Below are 12,949 nucleotides of genomic sequence, written 5' to 3'. Positions count from 1 at the left end.
GTTACACTGTTCCTCTGGGTCTGGAGATCATGCTGTAAGGTTCACCAAGACCGGAACCTGGATCCATTGTAGATAAGCACTTTGGGACAGTGTTGGGCACTGCTGTCATGAGAGCTGCCTTCCTAGTCCATCCCCCACATCTATTTTTTTTTTTTTTGACCTGAAAAACACTTGAAAAACATAATGAATTTATACCCCCCCCCCTTTTTAACACAGCATACAAAAAAAACATTACAAACACATACAACATAAACTTGCCTATTTACATGGCCCTGATGACTGCCATCAGCTTTTTATGATATTAATGGACCTATGTGGAATGATCTCTTACCAGGTTGACATTTTTAGTTTGTGATGTGAATCTCTGCATGGTCTCTATCCTGGTGAGCAGACCATGGGCCCTCATTTTGGTAATTCTTTACCACAACGTCATCACTACTTTCAAATTTGTGATGGTACACATTCTGACCAGAATGAATTTTTGTTTTTCTGACTTTGTTGAGTAGTTTGGTGAAAAATACCAGGCAAGGAGTTCCCCAGATTTTTGAGCTCCTTTCTCAGTCTGTTTACTGTAGCCTGTAACTGGTGTAAATCTTTTTTGGGGCCTGATCTCTTAAGGGAAAATTTGCATTCCCTTGAAATATGTCCCTCATGCCACATGAATAACACACCAGGGGGTTATCAGGGTTACGAGGGGGTAGTCTTTCCTTTCTATCTCCAGTAGTGTAGGTCTCTTTTTTCCAGGAAACATTGCTGGCTCTATTCTTATTGAGATTTTTAACACCTACTGCGGATACAGGATGGGACCTCTTTGAGTTAGCATTGTTGTTGAAAAACTGTGTCATTTTAGCAATGATGTCATTATAATCAGAAAGATGGGTTACAAACATCGACACAGCAGAACGGGTGAGTGAGTCACATTTGTTAATCAAAGCAGATTTAAAACTGACATCATTCGGTGTGATGTCAGGATTGCCATTGAAAGTTTTAAATGTCTCCAATAATCGCTCTGAAAATGCCATGGGGTGCTCCCCTGTCCTCATGTGCACATCAGATATTTTATCCCAGTCAACTGACATTACACCTAGGACTTCAAGCAGTGCTTGTTTACTCTCTAACTTATTGGCAGTTCTAGTTTTGACTTTCTCATTTAATGCTCCAGACAAAGTGTCAGGCAAACACACAGTTAACAACACACACGCATCACCATCGGTGAATTTGTAAATGTCAGCATATAGCTCGAAAACCTTTAGAAAGTCTAATGGATCTTGTTTGGCAGGATCAAATTTACCGATACTTTTAATCACAGCTTCTAGCTCATTGGGATTAAACCCTCTGACCATAGTAGAGGTCATTGGTTCCTCCTCTTCTTCATTAGCACGCATAGTCGTAGTCAAGTGAACTGGAGCCATGGGGAACTTAACTGTACAGTCAGAGTGTTGACTGCTGACTGACTGAGAATCTCTTTGAGTTCCCATCACTGTCTAACATGTCAGGAACTTGATTACTCCACATACCACATAAAGATGTCTTACTGGTGCTAATTTCAGTTGTGCCATTTTTTTTAAAGGAATTGACAAGCAGACTTTCCTTCCTCTAAATTTTTGAACAATGTTTCCACAGATGAACTAAGCATGCTGTTGTTAGTTCTAAGGTGTACAATTTCACTCTGCATCCTAATCTTTTCTTCTTTCCAGAGTATTTCACTCATCTGGTGATCTCTTTTAGATATTATCCCATCATCTAGTCTAGATTGCAGTTGCTCGTTTTCAGCCTTTAATGCATTTAAAGTCTTAGTTACTTTGTACGATGCAAGAACTGCTTGTAGTGATTTGGCAATCTGTCCTTTTTTGTTCTTGGGCATTTTAGGATAATTTTCAAACTTAGAAATAGCCCACTCAAATGGTTTATCCACGATGTTCTCTATTCCATCAAACATTCCCTGAGAACCGTGTTTAGCGATGTACTTAACAGTCAGCTGTTCCATATTTTTACAAACTCACAGCTTTCCTTAAATCTTAGTCTTTAAACTTTACACAGTTTCTATGACTACAAGATATCTAGTTAACCGTTAGTCTATTTATTCACAGCTTCAGTGCTTCGGACGCAAATGAACAATACGTCGGGCTTTTGACCTCAAAAGTCTCACTGCTTCGGACACAGACACACTCCGTCTGGCCTCGAGGTCAACTACAGTAACACTTAACACTCACACTCTCAAACAGTCACAAACACTCACCAACAGTAACACTCAAACAATAACACTCACAAACACTTTCAGTCACAGACAGTAACACTCACAAACTCACAAACAGTTTAAAATGCAACACAGTCACAGTTCGTCGGACAAAACCACAGTACGTCGGGTTTTTGTTATATTTTAAAACAGTCTTCTTAGCCACAGCACTTTTGGATTTAAACCGTTAGTTTAACACAGTCACAGTACGTCGGACAAAACCACAGTACGTCGGGTTTTTTGCATTAAACCTAAGTGTTTACTTAACCACAGTACATGGACTTAAAACGTAAGTTTAAAACACTGTTACAGTCTGTCAGACAACACCACACTACCTCGGGTTATTGCTTTAAACTCTACAGAGCCGCGGTGCGTCGGGCTCTTTACACTATCACTGTTTCAGTTACTTTAGAAACACTTAGCTATAATTCAACTGCCACACTGCGTCGGACTGATTCAGTTACTTTAGAATCTTAACAGAATTATAACAAACACACAAGTTTCAGTTACTTTAGAAACCTATAAGCTTAAGCACTTTGCTTCAGTTACTTTAGAAACAACGATTCACATACAACTCTGTCACCACACTGCGTCGGGTTAATTCAGTTTCGTTAGAATCTTAAACAGAAATGTACAGAATAGGCTTAACAATAATAACTCCTCCTGCTTATGACCAGTAAACTATGTTCTATTCTACACTAAAACATTTCTTTTCTAGGTTTTTTTTTAACGAAGGGGTTCCCTGAATAAAAAAAAACAGCGTAAAAGAAGAAAATACCGCTTTTCTTACCTTTCCCCACTTTTTTTTTTTTTTGGAATCCGTCGCTGGGTGGCTCGCCAATGTAAGAAAAAAATGCGTAGTGTAAAAATAAGACGATGATGTTGAAGATCTTAATACAGAACAAGAAGTTTATTCCAGCATAGCAGTGACAAAATACATGGCGTACTTTGGGTTCGTCGGAGTCAGAAAGAACACGAACCCAGAGCAAATTCTGCTCACACATTTTAAACTGTTTTCCTCTTTGTAGTTTAAATGAGATTCTACTTTGAATGTGTATTGAGCGTAAGATCTGAGTCTCCCAAATGGCTGGGTCACACCTTGTTATTTAGCCAGATGTCTTTAAATGTTAATCGCGGTCACGTATATCTTGTCTTGTTATTGTTGCAATTGTTATCAGTCAAATTTTCACTTTAAATGGTAATCGCAGTCACGTAAACCCTTTGTTCATGGTGATCCTTGATGTCCTGCTGCCGTTCCCATATTTATAAATGAATCAGGTTTATACGTTTAGAGTCCTAAACGTATTACCTTATGATACTTGAACCTTTTTAGAAATGAGCTCTTTTATATGTGTACCTTGGAGTGGAATTTTGGGTGCAATTTCTGTAATTTCTTACAATAGACAAGAAACATAGAATGTGACGTGACAGAGAGCCATATTTTTTGCTTCTATCAATAGGTTGGGAGTATGGCATTACTGTTCCTCCAGATGATAAACCCAGCTCCTGGGTAGCAGCAGAAAAAATGTATCATGTTCATCGCAGGAAAAGACTGGTCCGGCTCCGAAAGAAGATATCAGACACCCCTACCATAGAAGTAAGGACCTGACATGATGATGATGTTTAAAATCAGTAATATTATAAGCCTTTATATATAGCTTAAAATATGTATTAGTAATTTAATAGACCAGTGTGAAGTTGGCCCCCCACCCAACGCAAAACGTCAGCAAAATAGTCTCGTTCATTTGTGCTCCGTTTGTGCTGCAAAAAATGTAAAGGTAAAAAATCTAGGTCACTCAGCCCCCAAAAATAGTCTCGAACAGAAACAGCACAAACGATACATTTAGCAGCACAAACCAACACAAACGAGGCACAAATGAACAAGACTAATTTGGGTGATTTTTTTTAGCAGGTGGGCGGCTGAGTGACCTAGATTTACCTATAATTATTCTTTTAATATCTAAAAAACCAAAGCAGCACAAGCAACATTTTTTGCACACAAACCAGCACAAATGGAGCACGAAGGAACGAGACTATTTTGCTGACGTTTTGCGTTGGTTGGGGGGCTAACTTCACGCTGGTATTTAATAGGTATGGTTAATACACCATGATCCATGAAGGTTCATAAAAAATATCACTCAATACTAGTAATGTATTTTTATTTAAACTAATTAGTTTCTTCATTCAAACTGGAGTTCATCTGGGGTATAAATTTTATTTGTGTAAAGTGTCTATCCAAACATCTTTATCTACATGGTGTCCAATAAGTCTCAATATACTGTATATGGAAAATTTTAGTAAAGTGCAAAGTCACACAGAGTTTTCTTCCCAGCTTTGGTTCCTAGTTTGGGAAGCAACATCATGACAGCTTCCAGATCCAGAGATCAGAATGTTTTGTTTTTTTGGTTTTTTTTTTTTTAGAGTAGAGCCTGTCATAATTGGAAAGAAGAGGAATGAAAGTCAGTCGTAGTAAGACAGAATACATGTGTATGAACGAGAGGGAGGGAAGTAGAACAGTGAGGTTACAAGTCAAGAAGTTGCAGGAGTTTAAGTATTTGGGGTCAACCATTCAGTGTGACAGGGAGTGTGGAAAAGAGGTGAAGAGGCGAGTACAGGCGGGTTGGATTGGGTGGAGAAAAGTAACAAGAGAGTTGTGTGACAAATGTGTGTGTCAGTAAGAATGGAAGGCAAAGTGTACAAGACAGTAGTGAGAGCTGCTCTGCTGTATGGGTTAGAGACTAGCAGTGAGGAAAAGACATGAGGCAGAGATGGGAGAAGTAGAGATGAGGATGTTTAGGTTCTCTTTAGGAGTGACGAGGATGGACAGGATTAGGAACGAGCACATCAGTAGAAGAAAAAGAAGAAGATGAAGAAGAAGTAGTAGTATAGCCTATCATAGCCTTTCATTTTTGTATGTAATATACATAATGTGTACTCTATAGCATTCTCTATACTCTATTATAGAGTTCTAAAGAATTAAAATCTCATTAGCTGAGATCTTGCTGAATTTGGGAATTTATTAAAGAATGATTATAATTGAGGGTTAAGGTCCTTGCTCAGGGGCCCAGCAGTGGCAGCTTGGTGGCCCTGGGATTCTAACAACCTTCCAATCAGTAGTCAAACACCTTAACCACTAAGCTACCACATCCAACTTCAGAGATGTTGAGAGCTTTTAGTAGGTGATAAGAATGTATGTAAGATTATGAAACCCAGTCAGATTAGTGTCATATTTTAAAATGATATTACATAATGTCAATCACAGAGGCTGGCATCCTGTGTATTATTGTAGAATAGAGCTCAGACTGAGCTAAGATATTTATTTCTATATAAAAATACCCCCTGGGTGAATGGGAGATAAAATGCATGGGCAATTGCGAGGATTCTGCTACAAAGATCAAGCAGAATTGTGCTACACAACAGGTTGTGTTTAACACTTTTCTTTGTGATGCCTTGACTCAAGTAACAATGTGTTGGGTGTAGTTAATAACAACTTTCCTTTTTTGGGCCTTCTCCATGTCCTGATAGAAGAAAGAGGCAGGAGATGGCTGGGAATATACCTCTCTGCTTGGCTGGAAGTTTCACAGGAAGGAACGTTCTTCGGATACCATCCGCCGGAGACGCTGGAGGAGAAAGATGGCCCCGTCTGACCGCTTGGGCGCTTCAGCCATATTCCAACTAGAGGGGGCGCTGGTGGGCAATTCTATATTTGCATTAGGGCATTGTGTATCTGCTGGGTTTGTGTTCTTACCACAGAATGAATCATGTAGTGTTTTAAACTTGATGTAATTTTAGATTTAAGTCGAGAGAGGTTAGTGTATTTAGGGAATTTTCATAGTCAATTGTGATGTGTTTTTTGTGCGTTTTGTTTCTAGGGGGTGGACGTTGATGAAAAAACGAGCAAAAAAGAGGCAGCCAAGCTTTTTGGTGCCAACACACCCACAGTTTCCTGCTATTTCAACAGTGAGTAGCTTGATTTATTCCATCTAATTAAAGCCTTGTATAAAAGATCGCTGCTGCTGATCTACTTCCCCCACCACTCCCTTTCCTCAGAGGAAGCCTGAAGCCCTGGTAACTAGCTCGATTAAAGAACATTCAGAGCTGCCAAATTGGTTTCTGAATTCCAGTGCTTACTTACATAATTACATAATTATCTAATTGCAATTTCTACAGCTGCACTAAAGTTGGTGTTCTTGCAAAGAACATCTTGAATCATGTCTAGGACAAAGACTGATTCATGTGTCAAGAGTTTATCTTAATATCAAGCAGATTTTGTAGATGGCTTATGCACTCTGTAAATGAATGCTAAGACTGTTCTTTTGTTCTCATAGGGTCGTACATGTACCACCTCAGAGTGTATGTTTATCAGGCCCGGAACCTGCTTCCTATGGACAAAGACGGTTTTTCTGGTGAGACATTTTCCACTAAAATGGAATTGCAAATTTCACCTCTTGCTTTTCATCTGCTATTAATGTGGTGACTGTACACTGCAATGGTCAGGTATTTTGCATTTGGTTTTCCTACAGATCCCTACTGCTACGTGTCCTTTCTCCATGTAAGCAAGACCACTGAGATCATTAAGGCCAACCTTAACCCCACATGGGACCAGACCCTCATCTTTAATAACATTGAAATCTATGGAGAGCCACAAACCGTTGCCCAGAATCCACCGGACATTGTCCTGGAGCTATTTGACAGTGACCAAGTGGTATGACTGCTTTCTTATTATGATAATCTGCTTAATCATCATAATTGATCACAATTATTCATGATGATAATGAGAAAATAATTATTTATTTTAGCATTTCAGCTCAGTGCAATTACACTCATTTGATTTAGAGTGAACTGTCAAAAATAAATATAGAAAACACAATCCAAAAACCTTACAAATCCACAGCACAAAACTAGCTCGGTACACAATGGCAAACACCAGAAGATACAATGAACAGCTCAGAATTGCAGGCAAACTGACAATAATTTGTGCATACATGATCGTCCATGAACCTGGAAATAGATCACAAGGTAAAGGAACTCAATATTCCAGCGAAGGCACCCTCAGGGGGCTTGGAGGGGAGAGTGCAGTGGGGGCCATTACAGCATGATTAGCTAATTATTAAGTTTGGATCTAATTTAGAAATTCAAAGCAAAAACTTGCTTTTTACTTGATAGAAAATGATCAGAGGCCCAATGCTGGCCCTTGCTGAATAGATCATCTGTCCCACAAAATGCAGTGAAATGATTTCAACTCATCCAAATCTGGCTGCCGTGACAGTGACAACTCGGCTTTGAGGAGAGCACATCTCAGCCATGACATGGAGCAGAGCTTATATCTCTGCCAAGTTTACACTGGTTTTATCTCATGACCTCAGTATTATAAGGTTCTATCTGGGTTAGGAATGAATTGGAGTTAGGGCCTGTCATTTCGAAGAATTTTACTGTTTATTTGTGTCAAATACATCATGATACATTTCAGAAAGAAAATATGCTGGAAATTTTCCCAAGAAAATGTAGAAGCTTGATGTTTCTACTGAATCATGATGTTTCTCTTTAGTGCTTGAAAAGCTTTTGTGTTGGTGCATTTCTTAATTGCAGGGGAAAGATGAAGCCATGGGCAGGTGCACATGTCCCCCAGTGGTAAAACTGAACCCCAGCACACCGGTGAGCCCAAAGCTGCTCTGGTTCCCCGTCACCATAAAGGGCCGAAGTGCTGGGGAGATGCTGGTGGCAGCTGAACTCTTGTTGAAAGATAAAGTATGCTATTATCATTAAATCACTGTGGTTTAGCAGGTACCTCGCTATGGTGTACCCATTATGATGACAGTGCTGTTACATAATTGTACATTTTGTTATTAGTGATGTATTTGTTACCTGCAAATTAGCTGTTGTGTGTTGCTTTGCTGTGACCAGGCAGCTGAGACTGAACTGCCAATTTTGCCACCCAGAAGAGGAGAGACATTGTACATGGTGCCACAGGGGATCAGGCCAGTGATGCAGCTGACTGCTATTGAGGTACTGTAACACATGAAGCATGTCATCAACATTATCCTTTCATGTTGGGTTAAAAAAAAGCAGGGAGGATAGGAACTATTATTTACAGCAGTTCTGTGTGTGTGCGCGCTTGTGTGTGTGTGTGTGCACTTTTCAGATCTTGGCCTGGGGTTTGCGTAACATGAAGGCATTTCAGCTGGCCGCTGTGTCCTCCCCAAGTGTCATTGTGGATTGTGGAGGATATACTGTTCAAACAGCTGTCATCAAAAACATCAAGAAAAATCCAAACTTCCCAGGATCAGTTCTTTTCCTAAAAGTGGTATGGTGTAATACTAAATAAGATGTAAAAAAAAAATAGCTCTTACAAGGAGCATTTGATTACCCATTGTTTTAAACATGATACAATAGGTATGAGCCCAGTACAAAATATCACCTTGAATGATCCTGAACAAGCATAAATTCTTAGTGGTTAAAACATTTGCTTCACACCCCTGGGGTTGGGGGGAAACTTCCTGTCACTGACCTGCACACACAGTGTATGTATGCTCTCCACATGCTTCAGGGTATTTTTGGGTGCTGGTTTTCCTCCTCCAGACCAAATACATGCATGTTAGGCTGATTTGGAATCTTGAAATTGCCTGTAGTGTGTGTACGATTGTGCAATGGGATGAGTTTGCACCCCATCCAAGGCATCCTCTGCCTTGTGCCCTAGGCTGTAGGCTCCCCGTGACCCTGTGTAGGATATGCAGTTCAGAAAATGGAGGGACAAATGATCATGAACAAAAACATTAATCATATTAAATACACCTTCTTGCTATTCCCAAAACAATATACACCTCCTCTCTATTTTCCACACACAGAGTTTCCTCTCATGCCCTCAGTGGATATTGCTCATTGCTGTTCTTACCACTTGTTGTATACATGCACACACTGCAGGATTTATCAGTGATCTTTTAAAATAGGCTGGAAATGCCATACATATTCACTGAAGTGCTAACATTTAATGAGCTGGCAAAGCTGAGTTCCTTACGCTTACTAAAAGATCTTTCCATAACATCTAGCTTGGTGTGCAATTTGGTGCGCGGCTCAGCATTGCATCTTTTCTTTTATATTGTATTATTAGATGAGTATTCAGACTGATCTGAACTCAGTTTAAGGTTTATTGTACCACAAATATTATGCATTCTACGCATGACCCAGCAAATAGTTTTTCAACATCCTGTATTAGCATTAGGGTTTAATTTCAAGAAATGGGTTAATATTAAAAACTCTAAAATTAGAAAATCTAAGTAGGTAATGAGTCCAAACAAACTGAGAAATATCTTTTTCTTTTATTAGCAGAAAAATCTAGCTCTTACTATTTACTGTATTTTGATAGTGTTGATTATGCACTTGTAGCACTCAAAGCATGTATATTTTATATATAGAATTTAAGACAATTTGAGGCTTACAGAAGCTGCTTCACAAAACAATCTGGCTTTAATAAAGTGCTAATTTGTGTCTGGGCAGCGTTGTGGTGCACCAGGTAGTGTTCCTTATCCAAAACGGAAATCCTTAGAGGGACCACATGATTATTTATTTATTTTACTATTGATATTATTTTTAATGGGCAGTAATGAGTAGACTGCCAGGGATGCCCAGACTTCCCTCTCCCCAGACACTTCCTCCAGCTCTTCCGGGGGAATACCGAGGCGTTCCCAGGCCAGCCGAGAGACATAGTCCCTCCAGCGTGTCCTAGGTCTTCCCCGGGGCCTCCTCCCGGTTGGACATGCCCGGAACACCTCCCCAGGGAGGCGTCCAGGAGGCATCCGAAATGGCATGCCTCCTGGACACCTCCAGGAGGCATCAGATGCCCGAGCCACCTCAGCTGACCCCTCTCAATGTGGAGGAGCAGCGGTTCTACTCTGAGCTCCTCCCGAGTGACTGAGCTGATCTCTAAGGGTGCGCCCAGCCACTCTGCGGAGGAAACTCATTTCGGCCGCCTGTATCCGGGATCTTGTCCTTTCGGTCATGACCCAAAGCTCATGGCCATAGGTGAGGGTAGGAACGTAGATCGACTGGTAAATAGAGAGCTTTGCCTTGCGGCTCAGCTCATTCTTCACCACAACAGATCGGTATATCGACCGCATCACTGCGGAAGATACACCGATCCGCCTGTCGACCTCCCGCTCCATCCTTCCCTCACTCGTGAACAGAACCCCAAGATACTTAAACTCCTCCACTTGAGGCAGGAACTCTCCACCAACCTGAAGAGGGCAAGCCACCCTTTTCCGGCTGAGAACCATGGCCTCGGACTTGGAGGTGCTGATTCTCATCCCCGCCGCTTCACACTCGGCTGCAAACCGTCCCAGTGCATGCTGAAGGTCCTGATTTGAAGAAGCCAACAGGACAACATCGTCTGCAAAAAGCAGAGACGAAATCCTGTGGTCCCCAAACCGGACTCCCTCCGGCCCCCGACTGCGCCTAGAAATCCTGTCCATATAAATAATGAACAGGACCGGTGACAAAGGGCAGCCCTGCCGGAGTCCAACATGCACCGGGAACAAGTCTGACTTACACCCGGCAATGCGAACCAAACTCCTGCTCCGGTCATATAGGGACCGGACAGCCCTTAACAGAGGGCCCCGGACCCTATACTCCCAGAGCACCCCCCACAGGCCATCACGAGGGACACAGTCGAAAGCCTTCTCCAGATCCACAAAACACATGTGGACTGGTTGGGCAAACTCCCATGAACCCTCCAGCAACCTGGTGAGGGTATAGAGATGGTCCAGTGTTCCACGACCAGGACGAAACCCGCATTGTTCCTCCTGAATCCAAGGTTCGACTATCGGCCGAATTCTCCTCTCCAGTACCCTGGCATAGACTTTTCTGGGGAGGCTGAGGAGTGTGATCCCCCTATAGTTGGAACACACCCTCCGGTCCCCCTTCTTAAACAGAGGGACCACCACCCCAGTCTGCCAGTCCAGAGGCACTGTCCCCAACCGCCACGCGATGTTGCAGAGGCGTGTCAGCCAAGACAGCCCCACAACATCCAGAGACTTAAGGTACTCAGGGCGGATCTCGTCCACCCCCGGTGCCTTGCCACTGAGGAGCTTCTCAACTACCTCAGTGACCTCAGCTTGGGGGATCGACAAGTCCACAACCGAGCCCTCCACCTCTGCTTCCTCAATGGAAGACATGTTGTTGGGGTTGAGGAGATCCTCGAAGTACTCCTTCCACCGTCCGAGGATGTCACCAGTCGAAGTCAGCAGATTCCCACTCCCACTGTAAACAGTGTGAGCAGGGCACTGCTTCCCCCTCCTGAGACGCCGGACGGTTTGCCAGAATTTCTTCGAGGCCAACCGATAGTCCTTCTCCATGGCCTCACCGAACTCCTCCCAGACCCGAGTTTTTGCCTCTGCAACCACCCGGGCTGAAGCTCGCTTGGCCCTCCGGTAACTATCAGCTGCCTCCGGAGTCCCCCGAGCCAACCAGGCTCGATAGGACTCCTTCTTCAGCTTGACGGCATCCCTTACTTCCGGGGTCCACCACCGGGTTCGGGGATTGCCACCACGACAGGCACCGGAGGCCTTACGGCCACAGCTCCGTGCGGCTGCATCAACAATGGAGGTGGAGAACATGGTCCACTCGGACTCAATGTCTCCAACCTCCCTCGGGATCTGGTTGAAGCTCTGCCGGAGGTGAGAGTTGAAGATCTCTCTGACAGGAGACTCTGCCAAACGTTCCCAACGGACCCTCACAGTACGTTTGGGTCTGCCAAGTCTGTCCAACTTCCTCCCCTGCCATCGGACCCAACTCACCACCAGGTGGTGATCAGTTGACAGCTCCGCCCCTCTCTTTACCCGAGTGTCCAAGACATACGGCCGGAGGTCAGATGAAACAACCACAAAGTCGATCATCGACTTCCGACCTAGGGTGTCCTGGTGCCATGTGTACTGATGGACACCCTTATGCTTGAACATGGTGTTTGTTATGGATAAACTGTGACTAGCACAGAAGTCCAATAACAGAACACCACTCGGGTTCAGTTCGGGGGGGCCGTTCCTCCCAATCACGCCCCTCCAGGTGTCACTGTCGCTGCCCACGTGAGCGTTGAAGTCCCCCAGTAGAACGACGGAGTCCCCAAATAACTTGCAAAAAAAAATTCAACTTATGTACTGTATTTATGTTGTCTATAAATTATGTTGTCTCCCCTTAGCTTCTTCCCAAAGAAGAGATGTACACTCCACCCATAGTGCTGAAAGTCATAGACCACAGGCCCTTCGGCAGGAAACCTATCGTTGGCCAGTGCACTATAGACTCTCTAGAAGAGTACAGGTGTGATCCATACGTGGGCACCTCTGAGGTATCTAGGACTGCAAAAGGTAAGAGATGTGACACGGTGTGAATATTGTCTTCGACACTGTCTGCATATACTGTAACATTCTTCCAAATTTTTGAATTCCCTGGGTGTTTCATGTTTCAGTGGCCATGATGGTCGCAACCTCCAGAGACGTGATCATTGACATAGAAAGCAAAATACCAGTTACAGACAGTCAGGTACACATACTCCTTCCATGAACACTTATAATTACTAGTAATTATGCCTCATTTTATATGTATATTTTATATGTATATGTTTAAGTCTGAATTTTCCTTTGCTGCCATGCGAACATCTTACTTCTGATCTGTCTCATAATTTTTCTTGGATTTGTTTCTACAGCCTACTGAAAAGGTATGTTTTGA

General features: G+C 42.8%; 1 protein-coding gene across 3 annotated transcripts in view; it reads left to right on the top strand.

Moving 5' to 3' along the window:
- The window catches only part of LOC113636260 (myoferlin-like), a 61,197-nt gene that overhangs the window by 42,782 nt on the left and 5,466 nt on the right, over positions 1-12,949 (top strand). For all 3 annotated transcript variants that reach the window (XM_047812083.1, XM_047812084.1, XM_047812085.1), the window contains 11 exons: positions 3,697-3,833; positions 5,762-5,926; positions 6,109-6,196; positions 6,565-6,642; positions 6,760-6,941; positions 7,826-7,984; positions 8,141-8,242; positions 8,379-8,540; positions 12,423-12,588; positions 12,690-12,763; positions 12,927-12,938. In XM_047812083.1, coding sequence (XP_047668039.1) covers positions 3,697-3,833; positions 5,762-5,926; positions 6,109-6,196; positions 6,565-6,642; positions 6,760-6,941; positions 7,826-7,984; positions 8,141-8,242; positions 8,379-8,540; positions 12,423-12,588; positions 12,690-12,763; positions 12,927-12,938 — 1,325 coding nt within the window. The remainder of the gene's footprint in view (positions 1-3,696; positions 3,834-5,761; positions 5,927-6,108; positions 6,197-6,564; positions 6,643-6,759; positions 6,942-7,825; positions 7,985-8,140; positions 8,243-8,378; positions 8,541-12,422; positions 12,589-12,689; positions 12,764-12,926; positions 12,939-12,949) is intronic.

This window comes from Tachysurus fulvidraco, chromosome 4 (genome assembly GCF_022655615.1).
Source record: "Tachysurus fulvidraco isolate hzauxx_2018 chromosome 4, HZAU_PFXX_2.0, whole genome shotgun sequence".
NCBI classification, from domain to species: Eukaryota; Metazoa; Chordata; class Actinopteri; order Siluriformes; family Bagridae; genus Tachysurus; species Tachysurus fulvidraco.
The sequence above is the reverse complement of the archived record's forward strand: the minus strand, read 5'-3'. Positions and strand labels throughout refer to the sequence as shown.